Raw genomic sequence first — 23,240 nt, 5'->3', positions numbered from 1 at the left:
GCCTGTAGTCATGTGTTTGCCAACTTCTCTCGTTCTTTTATTTGTACTCTCACATTCCAACTACCATCTTCAATCATCAACTGAATGACCTATTCATGACAATTCCGCCTTCATACTGTCATTGTTGAACTCATTCTTCCCCAACTTTTCTGAAACATAAAGTTAACTTATTTCCTCTCATTCCCAGTTGTGACAAAGATGTTTACAGTTTCCCTAGACACAGATGCTGTCTAGCCTGCTGAGCATTTCTAGCATTTTCTAAATTTGTTATGTGCCTAGGGAAACAGAAGAATATCATCCCTGATTTAAAGGAACTGTAAACTGATAAATAAGTTTTCATAATTAGTATAAATTGATCAAGCCAAATTCAACAAGAAGACCACTATTCTGGAGGAGCAAATGATATAGGAAGGTTGTCTTGATGAAGGAGAATTAGGCGGCATGACACCGAAATTTTCATAAGACTGTGCCCAGCACCAGTTGTCCCATCTCCAAACCTGGTTTCCTGAAGCAAACTCTTGGCACACTGGTACTGGAATCTGAAGCAAATACAAACTGCTCCAGGAACTCAACTAGTCAAGCAGCATCAGTGGGAGAAAATGAATGGTCAATGGTTCGAGTTGAAACTCTATCAGAAGTCAAATATGGATTTTAAAAAGTCATGATGCAATGAATGTTAGAAAGTAATTAAGAAAAATTAATCAGATGGTTTCAAATGGAATCAGAATCAAAATTTATTATTCATGTCACTTAAAGTGAGCAGCAGCGTCAGTTCAGGGTCCCTTAAAAAGCAATCACATTTTTTCACCTTCAGTCACTGATCCTTTTTTAATACATGGCAAACTAAGGTTTCAAATGTCCTCAAGATCTTTATGCAGACCGAGTATTTAGCTGCTTCACCTCTCTGTCACACACATATGCCTTATCTACATCACACTTATTTTGCTACTTTCAGATTTGACATTTTAATTTGAAGTCTTTCCCAAAGTCTTTCTCAGTTACCTGCCAAAGATCTTGTTGGAAGATCTGGGAAGTCCTAGTATCAGCTAATCCAGGAGTGAGAGAGACAATTTCAAAAATTTATAGCTCTATTCTGTCAATTAAAAGTCATTCACTTTCCAAAATAAAGACAGAATAGGAGGAAAAATTGGAAATGGAAATTGAGGAGAAACTGTGGGAAAAGGCTCGTGAGAGAATTCATTTGACCACCTCCTGCACTCGCTTGGGTCTCATTCAGTTCAAGATACTGCACAGGGTACACTTTTCTAAATACAGACTGTCAGCCTTTTATCCTGAAATAGAAGACAAATGGAATCAGTGTAATGGCTGTCCTTGCTACCCAAGTCAAATTTTATCAGTGCCCCAAAATACAAGGATTCTGGAGCAGGGCCTTTAGCACACAATCCAAAATATTTAAAGTCAATTTTTAACCCTGCCCATTGACTGCAATATTTGAAATCTCTGACAACTCCCAAAATTCCCATAGAAAGACGTGATAGCATTTACATCCCTTTTTGCCAAGCATCTAATCTAGTTACACTGGAAGTCTGATAGGTTCCCTTCTATTACACAATGGATCAAGGATATCAGTTTCTTTATTAAAATGGAGAAAATCAAATACATATTAAGAGGGTACATCAGAAAATTTGTTCATAAATGGCCACACTTGATGTGTTCTTGCTCTGAATTACAAGTGTTTTCGGAGTTGAAAAAAATTGTACCAGTACAATCGGAAATATACCAATGATACTGTCAACAAAGATGCCAAGGTGATCCGGGTGTGTATCTGAGGGTGTATGTGAACGCTTGTGTATGTACATGAATGTTGGTTTTTCTGTTTTTTTATAAAAAAGGAGCACAATGTACATCTGTATAAATTGCACAAAATTGTTTTGGATGCTCGATAAATACATTTTGGGAAAACAAGAATTCATTGTCTTACAGCAGCATCACGGTGTGAACATTTATATAAATCACATTACTTAATAAATAAAAATAGTGCAAGGAAAAGAAAGTAAGTACTCTCACTTCCCACAGGCAGTGAAAATGCTGAACAACCAAAGGAACTCCTCACACTAACCATCTGAGACTCTCATAGTCATGAAACAACATTTATTTATTTGTATAGATGAAATGCTTATCTTGCATGTATATTGTTTGTCTGTATGTGTGTTAGGTCTGGTTGTGTGTCTGCATGTTTTGCACCGAGGACCAGAGAACTATTTCATCAGGTTGCACTTGTACAATCAGATGACAATAAATTTAAGGTAGTGGTTAATTGTTAATTCAGGAATCAGATGGCAGCAGGGAAGAAGCTGCCCTTGTGCCGCTGTATGTTAGTCTTCAGGCTCTTGTACCTTTATCCTAATAGTAGCAGAGTGAAGAGGTCATAGCCTTGGGGATAGATAGAGGCTGCTCTTTAAAGACTCCGCCTCTTATAGATGTCATCAATGAGTGAACACTGGTGATGTCACTGGCCAAGTTAACAACCCTTTTGAGATTTTTTTCTTGACCTGAGCATCGACACCTCCACACCAGGCAGTGATGCAACCAGCCACAATGCTGTCCACGGTTCACATGTAGAGGTTTTCGTGAGTCTTCAGTGACCTACCGAATCTCCTCAAACTCCTAATAAAGTATACTGCTGGCGAGCCTCCACACCAGGCAATGATGCAACCAGCCACAATGCTGTCCACGGTTCACATGTAGAGGTTTTCGTGAGTCTTCGGTGACCTACCGAATCTCCTCAAACTCCTAATAAAGTATACTGCTGGCGAGCCTTCTTTGTGACTGCCTCGAAATGGAAGTGCCAGGATAGATTCTCAGAGATATTGCCACCAAGGAATTTGAAGTCCTTGACCCTCTCCACTGCTGATCCCTCGATCATGACTGGTTCATGTTCTCCTGATTTCCTCCTCAAGTCCACAATCATCACCAAATCATTAGAGAAGGGAAATGGAAAATGTGCTCATAGGCAGAAAGCAGATTGTTGGAATGGGAGGGGACTAGAGTGGACAATGAACACTAGCCCAGATGAACAGTTTCATGTTGTATATTTTATATACAATTCTGTTCAAAGATTCTTAATTTAGACACACAGCAATGGTTACTGGCCATTTCGGCCCATGAGTCTGAGCTGCCCAATTTACACCCCATTAATCTACATCCACCCCCCACCCCGGTATGGTTTTCTAACAAATATATACACTTTTTTCCCAAATTTTCAGATGCGGTTAGTTCCGTAGGAGGGTTGTTTATTTGAAATTTAACTAATCCACTTGTTCGTTTACCAGAGCTTGTCTGAATTGTGGCATATATACAGCATCTTCTGTCCTTACCTAAATACAGTACAGCATTACTAGGAACAAAAATGGAACATTTATCATACTTGTGAGTTTCTCTTAACAGTGCTAGCAAATACAGAGTGAAAAAATACAATACAATCCATTAATGTGGTCATACCTTTCCCATTCCTCAGCTCCACGCATACAGCCTCAGTCATTGAGCACTCCAGTCTGTCCTGTCTGAGCACAGCTGTGATATTTTTCTGACGAGCAATGCCACTCCTTCCCCTTTCATCCCTCCTGCTCTATTGCATCTGAAACAATGGAAGCCCTGCCTCTCCTGCAACCAAGTTTCACTAATGGCCACAATGACATCATTCCACTTGCCAATCCATGCTCTAAGCTCATCCGCCTTTCCTACAATGCTCCTTGTATTGAAATAGATGCACCTGAGAACATTATTTCCACTACACACAACCCTTTGATTTCTGTCTTTATACGCAGTCTTAGCATTATCTTTATCCTCATCCACTCCTTAGCTTTATTCATGAGGAGAAAGAGGTGTTCCAAGATAAAACAAAATCATATAGTGCTGAGTTGCAAACTAAATAGGGTGTATTCACTTTAGAACATCATTTAGTAATATATATTTTCTCTGAATCAGTTTAATGACAGCTTCCTCAGTCTCATTAGGCGATAATATTTCTTCGAGCACTGAAGCAGAATCCCATTCAAGAAAAATATGTTGAAAACAAAATGCACTAATTTCCCCCATACTAATTTAATAAATGCAAGTTCTGTCATGTATATGTTCACAAAAGTGGTGCAATGAATCCAGCCATAGTGGTCTTCAAACTTCTGTCTAGAAGAGAAGCATTTATGGCCTGCTTTGAATATCACTTTCCACTCCCAAAAATGACACACGAAGTCTTAAAACGAAGTCTTAACATTTAATCAATATCGATAGAAATGCCTTCATGTTTGTTCAAAATTAATGCTTAATTTAACCCAAAATAAATATTTTTTTTCTGGCCTGGCGCACACAAAGAATAGACTAAATTTAAATTTCTGAACATAATTCCATAAGCAATTAAATAAATAATATGCAGCATATTTACCAAACACTATTTTACAGAATATAATCTGGACAAAAGGAATTTGTATTATTTTCCATTTCTATTCTGATAATATTACCCCTTTTATATTATCAGTTTTGATATCAGATTGTAAGGGATGAATTAATTGGAGACCATTGGAAAGTCAGATGCTCCGTACCAGTGGATTCTGTTTTTCTGTCAACTGTTTCATTTACATAATTATCATTCAAATTGTTTCAAAACTCGAAACACACTTTTGTATGAATTCATGTCTGATGTCCTTTTGATATTGATTAAATGTATAATTGTGATACTATTTGGATGTAAATGTCCAGGGAGAGCTCAAAACTAGAACTACAACCTCTGCAAAAGGACAACAGCACTCAAAATACAAAATACAGTTAATTGTCAAATGTATAATTATATTTTTTTCAAATATTTATCAAGATACTACACTATCACATTACTCTTACTGAACTGTACAGCATGACAAGAATCCAATGATCATTTTTTTTTCTCACCCTATTCAAAGTTTGGGAAAATTATAGACCATATTTCATTTTGTTTTAATCTAATAAATGGATAACTTATTTGCCACTCTGAAATGAGTTGCACATACATGAAAGTAAGTGGCTTTGACAAATTATGTATTTCAGCTTAATTAAAGCAATACATTTGAAAGAATTTCTTCTTGCATTAAATCATACTACAAAAAGAGCAATTAACCAAGAAATGGTACTGACTCTTCCTTCAGAAACTACAACAAAAAATATTAATTTTATCATGGCACTCAAGTGTGGCAAACAGTAATTATCAATCCATCACCCAGCAAAAACAGAATAAAATATGGTCTACAGAGATGGATAACTTACTCTGATATGATGTACGGAGCCGTTTCAGTGAGTACAAACTAGACAGGCCACGCATGCAAAGGTTTTCTGTCAGCAAATCATCACCCAGCAGCAGCCAGAGGAGAGAAAAACAGACATAGCTAAAGAGAAAGAAAGTGGCTTCCAGCTATCAAATAGCAAGTTTCATTCAACAGCATCCAGGAGAAAGTGGAAACTGAAAGAAGTCGATCTCTGTATGCATTCCATGGACAAAGCCATTCAAAAGCATTTAGGAATTATGAAATGAAGCTTTAAAACTAAATGTGTCCAACAGGAAAACATACAACATAGCTATTTGCATATGCATCGCAACAGTGCAATGTTATTCATATCCATTTCCAAGTTTACTGAGCACAATTATATTTAAGACACATCAAAGTCAAATAAATCAAACCTGAATGAAGTTATGGAAAATTCACCAAATTCTTAATAGATTAAGAATCATAATCTATTCCGACCTACTGGAAGTCAAAAATGCATAGTTGTGTTGCCTTGGAGAAGATTACGTACAACCACACAAATTGCTACAACAGGTTTTTAAGAAAATGGAATGTGTATTTAAGATTTCCCTCTCTAGTCTCCAATGCCACATCTTAAATATCCCTAGCGATGTCTATGTCAAGACATTTATCCCTTTAGGGAGGAAGTAATCTCAGGATGAATCACGCAATGTTTCATCTTAATGTAATTAATGTTTTTGGAAAACAGATGATTTTGTCACATCATATGGGAGAAAAACATCTTTTTTTCCCCCTTGTCCTGGGGGGGGGGGGGTCTTTCTTTTTTTTCTTTTCTCCATTTCCTACTTTCCTTTGAAGGATCAGCACATTGTTTAATTTTGTATTTATAAACAATAGTGCAGAACTTGATAATTGTGATAATGTGTTGGATCTTCCTTCTTTGTATATCAACATGTAGTTCAGTTTTGGTATTTTATTGTATATATCTTAGAACAATTAGAGTTCGGAAACAGACTATCTCGGCCCCTCTAGTCCATACCGATCTAAGTGATCTCCTCTAGTCCTACCTACCTGCATTCTGCCCATAACCCTCTAATCCCCTCCAATCCATATACCTATCCAACTTTTCCTTAAATGACAAAATTGACTTTGCTGCGACCACCTCTTCCAGAAGGTCATTCCACTCAGCCACCACTCTCTGAGTGAAAAAGTTCCCTCTCATGTTACTTCTAAACTTTTTCCCCCTAACTCTTAACATTTTATTTCAATCTCACCTACCATCAAGGGAAAGAGCCTATTCACATCTAATCTATCTATCCCCCTCATAATTTTAAACACCTCCAACAAATCCCACCCCCCCCAACTCAACCTTCTACACTCCAATAAATAAAGACCTAATCTACTCGATCTTTCTTTGTAATCTAGATTCTGAAATCAGACAACATTTTAGTAAATCTTCTCTGCACTCTTATTGATATCCTTCCTATAATTTGGTGACCAGACTGTACACAGTATTCCAAATTTGGCCTCACCAATACCTTGAATAGTCTTAACATCACTTCCCAACTCCTATATTCTATGTTTTGATTTATAAAGGCCAACAAACCAAAAGCTTTCTTCACCACTCTATCCACATGAGATACCGCCTCAAAGAACAATGAACCATTATTCCTAGATCTTTCTGTTCTTCTGCATTCTTCAATGCCCTCCCGTTTACTGCTTATGTCGTTTTGATTATTCTTTCCAAAATGAAGCACTCACACTTTTGAGTATTAAACTCCATCCGCCACCTTTCAGCCTACTCTTCTAAGCGTTCAAATCATTCTGTAATCTCTGAAAACCTTCTTCATTATCCACAACTTCACCTATTTTTGTATCATCTGGATATTTATTAATCCACTTTACCACCCCATCATCCAAATCATTAATGTAAATGACAAATTACAAGGGACCCAATACCGATCCCTGAGGCACTCTGCTTGTTACCAGCCTCCATCCTGACAGACAGCCATCCACCATGACTCTCTAGCCACTGTTGAACCCATTTGACTATCTCAAAATTAATACCCAGTGCCTGAACCTTCCTTACTAACCTTCCATGTGGAAGATCTGTGATGTTTCTTTGGTTTTTGTTTGTTTTGTAACTTCATGTTGATTGAAAATTTAAAAAAAAAATCATAATCTATTATAAAATCAATGATCAAGTAATTAGGCCTAAATCTTGTTTGGCTTCTTGATTGTTTATCACAAAAGGTATGATTGGCTAAATTATCACATATTTACCTGGAAGCTGAAAGGCATTTATCGAGACTTTTAAACCATCAGTCCATGGTAGTCCAATAAATGTTTTATTTGAGTGCCTACTGCTGGGAGTTTCAACAATAAATAAAACAACAGACATTTTGTGTGCTATTGAACAGTCCTGGAGCAAGGAAGGATCTTTCTTTTATGTGTCAACAAGATGATCAATCTGGGTTTAGGTCATGCTGAAGTGATGGGGGAGGGAAGGGTGGGATCTGGTGACAGGCATTGAGAGTAGAGAGAGTTATCAGTGACCCAGTATTAATAAATAGAGTAATTGGTCTGGAAGGTTGGCAGAGGGGTTAGTGGCTGCAAATAAGTCAAGAGACAGACAGATGATGCTGTTCTGAATTAGTTCTTAGTACTTATACTGCAGAGATCTAGAGGTGCAAAAGTTTGAATCCCAGCATTGTGGGTGTGGAATTTGAATTCAATTAATTTAGTTACTTGAAGACAATTAATCTTAGTAATGACAATCAGATAGCTAACCTGCCTACACAAGACATCAGACCCACATCAATGTGGTTGACTCAAGCAATACATTCAGTTGTACCAAAACTGTATATTAAAACAAAATTACAAAACAACTAAATGGACCATCAGGCAGCAATTCAGATGGAGCCAAGTTACTTCCAGTCAAGACTTCCTCATCAACAAATACTAGTTTCCAAACTGCAAAAGCTCTCTTAAGGATGAGTCAAGAACAACTAGCTATTAGTACACTCAGAATCATACCTTGTAGATAACATGCCAGGCTGCTCCGTCAGAATCTTTTTTGGTATGTCTTGCATCATTAGCCAGACAGATTAAATAGAGGTAAAAGAAAGTAGCTCTGGGAATCTGCAACACGAATGCCATATCTGATGGCATCAGGTCAAATGCGAGCAAGAAAAGTCCCTGTGATCATCACTGTCCTCCCTCATCTGTTGAATCTGCATTCCTCCATGGTGAAAATATCAAGGGCATAGGATGTACTATATTAGGACTTCAAGGTCCACACCAAAACAAAAGCAGAAATGCTGGAAGAACTCAGTCAGTTCAACAGCATCTGTGGAAAGAAAAAAAATCAAGTCAAAGTCCCTCCATCAGAACAGAGAAAGAGAGAAGGCCCAGTTTTCTGCAGCATTTCTGTTTTTTATTTCAAATCCAGCAATTGCAGTTTTATTTATAGTCCAATAAGTCTCTGAGTAGCACTGGGACTCTGCAGACCATGTCCATATAACCATATAACCACTTACAGCACAGAACAGGCCAGTTCGGCCCTACTAGTCCATGCCGTAACAAATCCCCACCCTCCTAGTCCCACTGACCAGCACCCGGTCCATACCCCTCCAGTCCTCTCCTATCCATGTAACTATCTAGTCTTTCCTTAAATGTAACCAATGATCCCGCCTCGACCACGTCTGTCGGAAACTCATTCCACATCCCCACCACCCTCTGTGTAAAGAAATTAACCCTCATGTTCCCCTTATAATTTTCCCCCTTCAATCTTAAACCATGCCCTCTAGTTTGAATCTCCCCCACTCTTAATTGAAAAAGCCTATCCAGGTTTACTCTGTCTGTCCCTTTTAAAATCTTAAACACCTCTATCAAGTCCCCTCTCAATCTTCTACGCTCCAGAGAAAAAAGCCCTAGTCTGCACAACCTTTCCCTGTAACTCAAACCTTGAAATCCTGTCAACATTCTCATGAACCTTCTCTGCACTCTCTCTATTTTGTTTATATCTTTCCTATAATTTGGTGACCAAAACTGTACACAGTACTCCAAATTTGGCCTCACCAATGCCTTGTACAATTTCATCATAACTTCCCTACTCTTGAATTCAATACTCCGATTTATGAAGGCCAACATTCCAAATGCCTTCTTCACCACACCATCTACCTGAGTATCAGCCTTGAGGGTACTATTTACCACAACTCCTAAATCCCTTTGTGGCTCTGCACATCTCAATAGCCGACCATTTAATGCATATGACCTATTTAGATTTGCCTTTCCAAAATGTAACACCTCACACTTATCTGTATTAAATTCCATCAGCCATTTCTCACCCCACACCTCCAGCCTTCCTAAATCACCTTTTAATCTACGGTAATCTTCCTCACTGTCCACAACACCACCAATCTTTGTAACATCCGCAAACTTGCTTATCCAATTCTCCACCCCTATTTCCAGATCGTTAATATATATATAACAAACAATAGTGGACCCAGGACCGATCCCTGAGGAACTCCACTAGTCACCAGCCTCCAATTCGACAAACAATTTTCTACCACTACTCTCTGACACCACCCATCCAACCATTGCTGAATCTATTTCACTACCTCCTCATTTATACCTAATGCCTCCACCTTTTTTCCTAACCTCCTGTGGGGAACTTTGTCAAAAGCTTTACTAAAGTCTAAATAGACAACATCCACAGCTTTCCCTTCATCAACCTTTTTTGTAACCCCCTCGAAAAACTCAATCAGGTTTGTCAAGCATGATCTACCCCTGACAAAACCATGCTGATTACTCCCTATCAATCCCTGTACCTCAAAATAATTGTAAATACCATCCCTCAGAACACTTTCCATCAACTTTCCCACCACAGACGTCAGACTCACGGGCTTATAATTCCCAGTTTTACATTTAGACCCTTTCTTAAACAGCGGAACCACATGCGCCACCCTCCAATCCTTGGCACTGCCCCGTGGCCAGTGACATCCTAAATATCTCTGTTAATGGCCCCACTATCTGTCCACTAGCCTCCCTGAGTGTCCTTGGGAATATTTTGTCCGGTCCCGGAGATTTATCCACCTTTATCTTTTTCAACACAGCCATCACTACCTCCTCGGTTATCCTTATATGATTCATTACCTCCCCACTATTTTTCTTTACCTCAACTGGTTAAATATTTTTTTCCCTAGTGAATACCGAGGCAAAGAAATCATTCAAAATTTCCCCCATTTCCTCTGACTTCTCACTCAGCCTACCCTCACTATCTACAGGGGGTTCAATTTTATCCCTCACTAATCTTTTACTTTTAATGTACTTATAGAAACCCTTTGGATTTATTTTTACTCTGTCTGCCAAAGCCTCTTCGTGCCTTTTTTTGGCCTTTCTAATTTCTTAATCTTAAGATTCCTTCTACACTCCTTGTAGTCCTCCTTCAAATTGTCAGCTCTCTGTTCTTTATACCTCTTGTACACCTCCCTTTTTCTCCTAACCAAATTTCCAATATTCCTCGAAAATCAAGCCTCCCTATGACTTCCAACCTTTCCTTTGATCCTCACTGGGACATAACTACTCTGTACCCTCAAAATTTCTTTTTTGAATATCCTCCATTTCTCATTTACACCCTCACCTGAACAAGCTTTATAGATAATTTGTGAACCAACACGAATCTTCTTTCCTTATCCTCTCCAATGTACCTATGACATATCATTTATCCATGACAATGTTGTGGAGGCAAGGTTATTTCTTCACTCAGAGATAGGTTCCATTGTTGTGGTATTACCATCTTTAATCAACCATTACAATCAAACCAGCAGATCAATCTTAGTTTAACAATGTGTGCAAAAGGACATGCCAAGAGCTGCACTATACATGCCTAAAACCAAGGTGCAATCTGTCAATGTTGCAAACTAAGAGATAAACAGAATGCAATAAAGCTTAGCAACACCACAACCACCATATCAAATCAAGATCTGCAATCTGTTTCATATAGTCATGAATGATGGTGGGCAATTAATAGGAAGAGAAGGTCAATGAATGTTCCCAGAATCAGACATGGTAAGGCCAAGGCCACAGATCCAGCTGAAGCATGTTAAAATAATATTCAGCCAAAAATGCCAAGTTGTTTCCTCCTGAGATCTCACACTATAACAGCCAGTCTTCAGCCAATTCAATTCACTCTATATATTAAGAAGTGACCACAAGAGAGCCTAACCATCTATTCTTGCCATTCAATGGCATCACTATGGCTATGTCCCCACCAAAAACACCCTGAGGAGGTGATATTTGATGAAATACATCACACCTCTAAGTACCCTTCTACCATCAACACAAATCAAGCCAAGATAGATTGATCTCTACTTCCCTGATAGAGTACAGCTCCAACACATCAACAAGTTCAATGACATCAGAATGTCTGTTTGTCACCCCACCGACCACCTAAATTTTTAATCCTTCCACCACAGGCATACCATAGCTGAAATGTGTGTGCTCCAACAACACTTCCCAAATCTATGATCTATGCTGTCAAAAAAGGACAAGGGAAACAAGTACGTAGGAAATGCACCACTTTGTCAAGTGCTGGGTGAAAAATACACCACTAATTCATCATTTACCTGGGCTGTAAACCAGGAACATGCTTCATAGCACCTTTGTAGGTGTATCTTTACCAGGCTGTGCATGCACAGTCCAGACTGTTAACGAAAGGAGATTTAACATAGGTTGTTTCAAGGTGTTAGACTCCACAAGCTGTGACCTGCTCAGGCAGATCACCTTCAAGTAACATTGAAGCAAATAGCACCAGAACAGTAAAATCTCTGTTATCTGGAATTCAAGCAATTGGCAGCCTCAAGCAAACGACAAAGCAAATGCGGAAAATAAATAAGGTAAAAATACAAACGCTTAAAATTAACCCCCCCCCCCCACCCTTAGTGGTTAGATCACCAATCATACAACATGCAATCTCAAGCAATGGGAAAATTCACTTATCCGGCATCTACCAATCCCCCATAGATGCTGGATTCCGGGGATTTTACTGTATTACCTTCTCTAGTGCTTGTCTGTGTGAAAATCCCCAAAATAATATTCAGGTGTGTGAACTCTTCCAATGCGAAAATAACATCATTCCACAGTGGAAGGAATATCATTGACTGTGCAATGAAAATACAACATTTTCTATGCTGTTTTATCTTTCATAGAAATTAGTGTGGTTCTACATAATCCCATTTCCAGGTATCACTACCACAAAGTGTTATTTTCTGTTTTGACGATCTGAAGATGTTAATTATTGACGTTGAATCATGCTTCATAAACTGCTTTGGAAGAAGCTTTTTTTTTGTTGCTCCTTTTGAGTATTTTGACCTTGAGAATAAAAACTTTACAAAATAATTTGATGTCTAATTAAGATTCTGTGAAGGCTCAATTATTTAAGAGACTGCTGTGGATCATAATTTCTAATGAAGAAAGTGGTATAATATCTCATTTCCTATTAAAGAATGCTGTTTTGTGAATCATTTTTTGACCAGGTACAAAAATTTGATACAATAGTTTGACAAAGTAATTCCATCACTGTTTAAAAGGAATATTAAATAATTAACTGTAATTGATCCTAACAATAATATCATCAAAGTGTGACAGGACTGGAGAAAGGGAAAAGCCGGCTTTGATGTTTGAGTAACAATTATCAGGTTTCTAACAGAGAATTAGTTACAGTGATTACACTGGACAAGGAAGATTTTGCTTCCTGAACACTTTATGGATTTTGGACTGATTCAGTCATGATTTCAAGAACAATCAAGAAACAATCCTTGTGATAGATTAAAAATAGATCACTAAGGTGTGGATCATTGGAAAGAAATGCAATTTACAAATGATTTAAAAACATCAGTTACATCCAATGAAGACATTTTATTTGAGAATGGCTCTTCAGAAAGTTTTAACTTTAGGAAGATTCATAAAAGTTTTATTACTTTGTCTTTCAAAATGTGGAAGTTAAAAACCAACATAACAGTCCAAAATGTAACCATTGTATTTACCCATTTCAATGAAAGCAACTATTAAAATATCAGTGCATATGCTGAAGTCCTGAATGGTAAGGGGTAAAAATTGGCACTCTATCTATCATGATGCTCTTCATTTCATCTCCACAAGGAGGTCAATCTTGCTGAGACTCCCCAGCATTTACCCTGGGAAAAAGATTTGATTCATGCCAGGTTAAGTCACTGCCATATTAAGAATACAATCTGGACTTGTGTGAAGGCAGCAGTTAGAAAATTAAAAGAATATTTCAGTAAAAGTACAATCAAAAAGAGATATGGCACATAGAATTTTAGGAATGCGTCCACTTTATAGACATAATGATAAATATTAGCCTTTATGTTGCTTTACTAATTTATAATTTCAATGATCAATAATGCATTCAGTATTTCAGCTCTGCTGTGATTTTGTTTTGGTGCAACCTGACTGCTCAACAGCAGGAATCCTCTGAGTGAGATCATGGCCACAAACCGCAGGATGAGCAGAATTTCATGCAATGCACATTCTATGTGGGTCTTTGGCTCAGTCTAGAACTTGGAGTGAGTTAATTTTGCCATAAAATATGCTAACCCACTTCCTTTCAGATAATTGACATAGAAATCCCAGCATTGGCCTCAGTTGCATTCTTGTTTACAGATGAAGGGGTGGGTGAGGCATGGTCAAGAGACATGTTTCCATTTAAATTATCTATGAAACAATGGAACTGGCATCATCAACAAGTTAGAGATCAGGTCATATGACTTTTGTATGCCAATGCATGACAATTTTACCTGGTATGCCAACGTTAGCGAATGGCACATACCATGGTCACAACTGCAAGATAACTTATCCAAACCAGACTCAGTGGCACAGAGATTCATGTTGCAGCTGCACAGATCCAGCAGCCCGGTTTTTCCCCAACCTTGTGTACCTTCTCCCTGTGGGTTTCCTTTAGTTGCTCTGATTTCTTCCCAGATCCCAAAGATGTATTCATTGGTTGCTATCAATTATCCCTGATGTAGGTGAGTAGAAGTAGAATTAAGGTCAGTTTATGCACATATGTAAATAGGTTACAGGAAAGTGGTGGAATAGGACTAATTACTGCTTTGGCAGTTAGTATTAACTCAATGGGCTGAATGGCTTCCTTCTATGTCATAAGAACTATTGGGCCAAATAAATACACAGTTGCAATATTATGTAGTCATCCTAAACTTAAATGTAGGTCTCCTGCCTTCTCCAACTCTATGAAGAGATGAATGCACAACATTTTGTGCATCACAGGTGACTATATATTTACAAGAATAAACATGTGAACAAGCAGAACACTTCAAGCGATGTACATTCCATTATAATGAGGATAGACACTGTAAGATTGTACCTGCAGTGAGCTGTTTGTTCTTACGGGGAGATTTAAGGTGGCGCTGAAATGGGTCACTTGTACCATAAAGTTCAATGGTTCCCATACTAAGTAGAATGGTCTTCTGAATGAAGTCCACAACTGCCAAACCATTACAATTTCCAAACGCCACACTTGAGATAAGATACAAATAAAAAATGGAAATGTTACTTTGTGTACAAGCTGAAATACAAAAAAAAATTCTATTAAAAGGTCAAGAGGGAATCAGAAGAGAAGGAGAGCATGAATTCTATTCAACAAGATTATGTGGGACTTATGAATGCATGTTCATTAATTCTCAAAGGTGCAGGCCAATTTGAAAAAGCAGTTAAGGAAGCCTTAAATATATTTGATTTTGTGAATAGAGATACCAAATCGTAAAACAAGGAAGTGATGGAAAATGTGAACAAAACCACTAGTTAAACCCCAACTCGAGATGCTGTGGACAAATGGAGCCATCTCTCTTTAATGATGAGGCAAAGAGGGCATTTATTATGATGATAACAGAGAGGATGAACCTAAATCACATGGTGTGACCAGAGAAGGTTAAAGCGAGACCTTTAACCAAGAAAGTTACTGCTGTTTCTTTTTCCATAGATGCTGCCTGACCTGACAAACATTTCTAGCATCTGAAGTCTTTAAAAATTCATTCAGGTTAATATGAAAATCCAGAAGATGTATTCAAAACCATGAATGACTTCAACAGACTAAATGAGAAACTATAAGTATTAGAGCATAAGAAATTAAGATCATATACAGTTGAATCATTCCTTCTGGCACCTGGACCCTACCCTCAACCGTCAAAAGTGCTTCTTGCTCCATCACCTTTTCTGACAGTCGGGCTCCAGACCCCAACACCATTTAGGTTAAAAAAAAAACTTTCTCTCACTGCCAATTATTTTAAATTTATGTTCTTTAGTTTTTGAGTATTCCACCAAGGGAACTAATTTCTCCATATTGACTCTGTCAAGGACCTTATAATTTTATACACCCTCTAAGTCTTCCCTTAGCCTTTGTTCAACTCTAGTCCATCCATCCTTTTTGGTTGCTATTTTCCAGTCTTGGCAACATCCTCAAAAACCTTCTCTGCATCTTTCCATATGATTGTGTTGTCCAAGATCTGGTGTCAGATTAGCAAATCTGATATATTCAATGACACAGTCATTTAATTGTGGCTTTACTTACAGGCCGTATGCAGAACTAACTGCGAGGCTGGTGATTTGTTGAGGTGGATCCCCATCAGTCCATACGAGCTGAATGATGAGATGAGTCTGGTATCCAGGAGGCATTTTGACAGGACGCGTTTTCACCCTTTGGTTCAAAAATAAGACAATAGGATAAGAATTCTAGACTAGTAAATTCATACTGTAGCTCTTTTTGAATTTCATAATATATTAGTGGAAAGTCTGCAGTGCAAATAATAACGCACAGTGATTTTTTAAATGGCTGTAGGTTCCAGGAAGAGTAGCCAAGTAGCTCAACAGAATAATAAATTGAAACACTTGAGTTTGGGCATTCAGGTTAACTTCTCATTTGCACTAACTTAAAGTGGTTTATAATCAATTTAAATTAAACTATTCCTTGGGTATTCTTCATACGGTATTAAAGAATGTTCTTTAGCTTGACCAGAGTCTCCAAAAATCTACATGATGTCATATTTAAGCACATGCCAAGATGCTTTAAACTGACTCAGACCATACACTCTGACTGATTCAGGAAGAAGTCAAGAATTTAACAGTACTGAAATGCACCCAAAAATTTTACCAAATGAAAAAATTAGGCAGGCAACCAAAAGAATTTGGTTCACAAACAAGTTTGTCTGCTTTTTCATTTCACTGAATACATCCCATGGAAAATTTCAATACCCCATAGCTTAAAAATGACTTGATTGTCAGTCCTCCAGCAAGGCTGGTTCAATCCAGCTGGGTCAAGGTTAGCTATGCAGTGAGTCTCTGAAAAGCTGGCTGCACAAAAACAAACAACAATCTAATAAAAAATAAGCCTCATTTGCTTTTGAGTAATAATACAATTGTTTAAGAAAGAAACATCTAAAGTTGATAATATTTCTAATTTGTCATAGAGTCATACATCAGGAAACAGACTCTTCTGCCCAATTTGTCAATGCCAACCAAAGCCCCTTACTGAGCTATTCTCATTTGCCTGCATTTGGTCCATATCCCTCTAAACCTTTCCTATGAATCAAATGCCTGTTAAATATTGAAATTGAGCCTGCCATTTCTATCTTCTCTGTGTGGAAAAAATTGCCTTGCAGGTCCCTTTTAAATGTTTCCCATCTTATGTTAAACCTATGCCCTCTATTTTTAATCTCTCCTACCCTGGAGGAAAAAAAACTAAGACCATCCACTTCATCTATGTCCTTCATGATTTTATAAACTTCTATATTCCCTCAAGTTCCTTCACTCCAATCTAAGTCAATCTAGCCTCTCTTTATAACTCAAGTCCATTAATCCCAGTAACATAGTTAAGGCAACCAGTACTGTACACAATATTTTAATCTAAACACAGAAATGCTGGAGAAACTCAGCACGTCTTGTAGCATCCTTAGGAGGTGTTACTGATGCTTCAGTCCTGAGCCCTTCCTCAAGGGCTCATTCCTCGGGGAAGGCTTCAGGCTCAAAACTTTGGTAATACATCTTTACTTCCTACAGATGCTGTGAGACCTGCTGAGTTCCTCCAGCATTTCTATGCTTTTACTCCAATCACAGGGCTTGTAGACTTTTGTGTTTCACTTCAGTTGGGGGCTCATCAACATCTGATCCAGATGTAAAATGATACCTAAACTCTGGTATTCAATGCCTCATCCAAACTATTTATATGACAAACAGCAGGGGGCCAAACTCTGATCCCTGCAGCATACCACTGGTCATAGGTCTCAACTATCCTTCAGCCATGCCAATTTTCTATCCAATTGCTTAGCTTACCGTGGTGCCAAGCAACTTCACTTTCTGGACCACCCTACCATGTAGGACCTTGTCTAAAGCCTTGCTAATATCCATTGTGCATGGTTCAAAACTAAAGCTATTTTTGGCCACTGAATTTTTGGAATTCATGCACAATTACTTATTTTAGGTGTAAAAACAAAAGGTACTGAAAGACAGAACAGATACATCTGTTAAAATTATTTTGAAATTCAGGGAGTCGTCTTGGGGAATTTAAATTCAGGTAATTAATGAAATCTGTCCAGTTAAGCTACTGAGAATGGGAGATAATTCTGGGAACAGTATATGATTACTCGAAGCAGAATAATGGCCCGCCCAAGGTTGATCATGAGAAGGTATTATTTTTTCAAGTCTTTAGCATGACCTTGATTAAACAAAAAAAAACTTGAAGATGTGAATGGAAACCTATATGGATTATATAGGGGCCCAAATATAATCAAAAAAGGTGTCACTATTATAAAAATATGTCACCTCCCCAATGAAGACTTTCACTTTTTAAAAAAACCCAACTGTTAGCCCTGACAATGTGATGGGGGTGGGAGGAAAGGGGTTGTTGTGTTTTGTTTTGTAAGAAAAAAGTACATTCTATCTATCTATATATTTATATCTATATATTTTGAAAATTGTGATCTGTATATTTATAGAAAAGACAAAAATAAAATATTCAATGAATCTGGAAGGGGCAATAGGGCCTTATGAGGAAAGACAGAAGTGGCAAGGGTTGTTTCTGCTGGATATGCGAGAACTTGATTGAAACATAAAAAATCCTGAGTGGTCTTGACCAGATGAATTGGAGAGATTATTCCCTGCTGTGGGAGAATTCAGAATTGAAGCATTACTTTTTAATGATATGGACACTCAGTTACATAAATAATGAGATGAAAATTGTTCTTTCACAAGACTAGAAGTCTTTGGAAGTCTTCCCCAAAGGACAGTATAAGCAGAATGAGTATTTTGATACAGATGGAGATTGATATTGAAAAGCAAATGATGAAAGATTACAAGAAATAGGTGAGCATGCAGAGTAGAGGTTACAATCACATCACCCACAATCTTATTGAAGAACAAAGTAGCCGACTTCTCATATGTCCCGTGAATTCTAAAAAGTTAACCCCTTGTCATGAATCTGCTGAATTGTTGTAAAACGTCACCTGCCAAAGGAAATCTGCCACATTTACTAGTTATAGCCTACACATGATGTGACTGAAGTTTAAATGACTTCTCAAAAAGGGGATCGAATTTAAAATATTTACAACTTCAAAATGTTATCAAAAAGGTATAAAGTTAGTCAATAGGTCTCAAAAACAAAGACTAACAAAATAGTTTATAATGAATTTTCATTTTCAAAATAAACAAGACATTGCAGGATGGCACATTTATGATCACAAAATATATGCCAAATGTATTAGTGATTCTGTATTATTGATTCTAGTGAAGCTAGAACCCAGCTACAGCTTCTACTATTTGGTCAACACATAAGAGACTGCAAATGCTGAAATATGGAGCAAAATACAATGTGCTGGGAGACTTGGTGGAAGATAAAGAATTGTCAACTTTTCAGGATTTGAACTTTGGTTCTGGATTAATTATCCAGATTTCTAGAATTATTCTGGTAAAATAACCACTTTGATATGTTTGAGCAAAATAAAAGGTTCTGACAAAATAAATCTCAGAAATTTGTTAGCTTTGATTTTATAAGGAAAGATTAGCAAAACTGAATTCACTGACAACATTCTGTATAATTAATCAATTTTCTTTGTATGTATACACAAACGTAGAACTCGGTAAATTGTTGTCATCAAATGTTAGAGTTCAGGAAAGAAACAAGAAAATAAATAAAAAACTGTTGATGCTAAAAGTCTGAAATAAAAGCAGAAAATGTTGATCAAGCTGCGTTAGTGGGAAAAGAATCAGTTAGTATATTAGTTTTGAGATTCTGATAGAAAAAGATATTTAGCATTTCAGGTCCACAGATGATGTCTGAACTGTTTCCAGCATTTTCTTTTTTTATATAAATAAAAAATTATGTTGATTTCAGTACTACTCCTTGAAAGTTCTGCACAAGGTTGGAGATAAAGCAAACAGAGCATTCTCATTGACCTTTGGAAAGAATTTCTACATGAAATTTTAGTAAGTGTTTTTTATTATATTATTCAAAATCAAGTTAGGTTAGATATCAAGGATCAGTCAAGCTGACCTTCCTCACCCAGGTGGAGTCCAATGAGATGTAGTACAGCCATAGCAATGAACAGAAATCAGCAAGTGGATTGGGAAGGCCTGTACAAAATAGCAATTTGTTTTAAAAAAATAATAAGTAGAGCCTAATTGAAACCTTAAAAACATAATTACAACAGGCCAGAAATAATTAAAATTAATATTGTGGGCTGATCTCATATCAAACAGCATGACAGTATCGTCATTGGTCTTATGGAGTCCAGTGATGGGTTGGTGACAAATACATCATTGTCTTTAAGGATATCCTAAGATCACACAAGTATGGGACTTAGTTATCTTGGAGCAGCTGAAAACTGAAAATCCCTTTTATTTTTTCTGCTTAATGTTTTCCATAGATTTAAATACATTTTAATTTTGAATAGTTGTTTTGGAATGGTCGGCATAGTCTTTGACATTTCCAGCTAAAGGCATGACTAAGTTGACTGTCAAATTTTATTCACTGTTTCGTAGAGAGGGCTGGCTTGCCCACCCCCCACACTGCCCCTCCTCCATACCTGCTTTTATTAAAATCCATTGACAATACTGACATGCTGTTTACTATGAGATCAGTCTACAATATGTAGAAGTATCAATGTGAGAGGATGCAATACTCGATCTTCTAGGGAACCAGGCAGGTCAGGTGGCAGAAGTCTGTGCATTTTGGGTCCAGTGACCATAATGTCATTAATTTCAAGTTACTTATAGAGAAGGATAGGTCTGGTCCTCAAGTTGAGGTTCTAAATCGGAGAAAGGCCAATTTTGAGGAAATGACAAAGGATCTTGGAAGAGTCCATTGGAATAAGCTGTTTTCTGGCAAGGACATGTCTGGCAAATTCAAAGGCAAGATTTTGAGGGTCCAAAGTTCCTAGTAGGATTAAAGGTAAAATTAACGGGCAAAGGGTACCTTGGTTTTCAAGGGATATTGGTGATATGATTAAGAAGAAGAAAGAGGTGTATAACAAGAAGCAAGTGAGGTACTTGCAGAGTAAAGAAAATGTAAGAGAATAATAAAGAAAGAAATCAGGAAGGCAAAAAGAAGGCATAAGAGTGCTTTGTCAGATAATGTGAAGGTATATCCGAAGTGTTTTTACAAGTATACTAAAAAGATAAGAAGGGACAAAATTGGTCCCCTTGAGGATCAGAGTGGTCAATTATGCATGGAGCTTTGCAAAATGGGGGAGGTCTTAAACAGTGTTTTTGCATCAGTGTTTACTCAGGAAACTGAGGTAGTGCATAAGGATGGAAAGGAAACAAAAAGAAGTGTCAAGAAACATAAGGAGAGGAGGTGATTGCTGCCTTACAGATCTGGATTTAATATTCCCTCGGACCTTGAGGGAGACAAATGTTGAAACTGCAGGAGCCTGATGGATATATTCAAATTGTACTTAGCCATGGGAGAGGTGCCGGAGGATTGGAGAGTAGCTCATGTTGTTCCACTGTTTAAAAAGGGTTCCAAAAGTAAACCAGGTAACTATAGGCCAGTGAGCCTGACGTCAGTAGGAGGTAAATTATTGGAAGGAGTTTTGAGATAGGATATATAGGTATTTGGACAGCCATGGGCTGATTAAGGACAGTCAGCATGCCTTTGTGTGTGGTAGGTTGTGTTTAACAGATCTTATAGAGTTTTTGAAGGAAGTTACCAAGAAAGTAGATGAAGGAAAGGCTGTGGATGTTGTCTACGTGGGCTTTAGTAAGGCCTTCGGCAAGGTCCCATATGGGAGGTTAGTTCAGAATGTTAAGGCACTATGTCTACATAGAGGGGTTGTAAACTGGATTCGTAATTGGCTGTGAGAGAGAAAACAGAGAGTGGTAGTGGATGGCTGCTTCTCAGACTGGAGACCTGTGACGAGTGGTATACCTCAGTGATCTGTGCTGGGACCATTGCTGTTTGTTGTCTATATCGATGATCTGGGAAATTGGATCAGCAAGTTTGCTGATGACATTAAGATAGTGGGCAGTGAGGAAGATTTTCAAAGCTTGCAGAGGGATCTGGACCAACTAGCAGAATGGGCCAGTAAATGGATGATGGAGTTTAATGCAGACAAGTGTGAGGTATTGCATTTAGGAAAAGCAAACCATGGAAGGACGTACACAGTAAATGGTAGGGCACTGAGGAGTGCAGAGAAGCAAAGAGACCTGGGGATACAAGTACATTGTTCACTGAAGATGGCATTGCAGGTGGTCAGGGTTGTAAAGAAATTTTTTGGCATCTTGGCCTTTATAAATCAAAGTATTGAGTATCGGAGTTGGGATGTTATGTTGAAGTTACACAAGACATTGGTGAGGCCAAATTTGGAATATTATATGCCGTTTCGATTGCCTAGCTACAGGAAGGATATCAATAAGATTGAAAGAGAGACGAGATGATTTACTAGGATGTTGCTGGGTCTTCAGAAGTTGAGGAAAGAGTAAACAGATTAGGAGTTTATTCCTTAGAATGAAGACGAATAAGGGGAGATTTAATAGAGGTTTACAAAATTATGAGAGGTATAGACAGAGTGAATGCGAGCAAGCTCTCTCCACTGAGATTAGGAGGAATAAATATGAGAGGACATGGCTTTAGGGTGAAAGGGGAAAGGTTTAGGGGGAACATTAGGGGGAACTTCTTCAATTAGAGTGGTGGGAGTGTGGAATGAGCTGTCATCTGATGTGGTGGGTGTGGACTTGATCTTGAGTTTTAGGAATAAATTGATAGAGACATGGATGGGAGAGGTCTGGAGGGTTATGCAATGGGAGCAGGTCATTGGGACTCACTGAACATTGGTCAGCACAGACTAGAAGTGCCAAATGGCCGTACTCTAACTTTCTTTGGTTCTATGATACTGCTTGCTGAAAGAAACACATGGATTTCAGAACTCGTGGTTAAATACAAATGCACAACTTCTGTTATCATTTTTGATGCCAATGTATCATTGAATAAATTCAACCAGACTCACAACAAGGTAGTTATGATTACATATTTGAATAAATGCATTAATTTTTATTTTGGTAATAGCAGGGACTGGTGCACCTGTCAAGACAATGACATGGGGAAATTAACTCATTCTAATTAACAATAAAGAGCTTTTGATCACAAGCATAGAACATTTATAATTCCAGGAACTTCATACTGACAGTCACAAATAATGAGCTACAATGGCATGAAAATTGTTCACATCTTACTGGAGGCATGGGATGCTGTCTTTTAGTCCCTCTGCTGTTAATGTACTTGCACTGCCAGACAATGCTGAAGTCTTTGAAAATGAAAGCTGAGAAGACGTATCAGTGAATGGCAGCACTGATTCAGGTTCTGGAGTCACAATGTCTTCAACCTCGCACTGCAAGCGCACTTCAAGAGCCTGAAAAGAAAGATTTTAAGAAAATATTAAGTACAAACCTTTGGCTTAGAGGTTCAAAACTTCTTACAGACAT

General features: G+C 37.8%; 1 protein-coding gene across 8 annotated transcripts in view; it reads right to left on the bottom strand.

Annotated features, from left to right (window-relative positions):
* The window catches only part of LOC138738384 (syntaxin-binding protein 5-like), a 267,977-nt gene that overhangs the window by 68,074 nt on the left and 176,663 nt on the right, over positions 1 to 23,240 (bottom strand). For all 8 annotated transcript variants that reach the window (XM_069888457.1, XM_069888459.1, XM_069888460.1 and 5 more), the window contains 3 exons: positions 22,992 to 23,167; positions 15,841 to 15,966; positions 14,638 to 14,789 (listed from right to left, as the gene is read on the bottom strand). In XM_069888457.1, the coding sequence (XP_069744558.1) occupies positions 14,638 to 14,789; positions 15,841 to 15,966; positions 22,992 to 23,167 (454 nt within the window). The remainder of the gene's footprint in view (positions 1 to 14,637; positions 14,790 to 15,840; positions 15,967 to 22,991; positions 23,168 to 23,240) is intronic.

This window comes from Narcine bancroftii, chromosome 7 (assembly GCF_036971445.1).
Source record: "Narcine bancroftii isolate sNarBan1 chromosome 7, sNarBan1.hap1, whole genome shotgun sequence".
NCBI classification, from domain to species: Eukaryota; Metazoa; Chordata; class Chondrichthyes; order Torpediniformes; family Narcinidae; genus Narcine; species Narcine bancroftii.
Note: the sequence above shows the minus strand (reverse complement) of the source record. Positions and strands in the feature narration are given on the sequence as shown.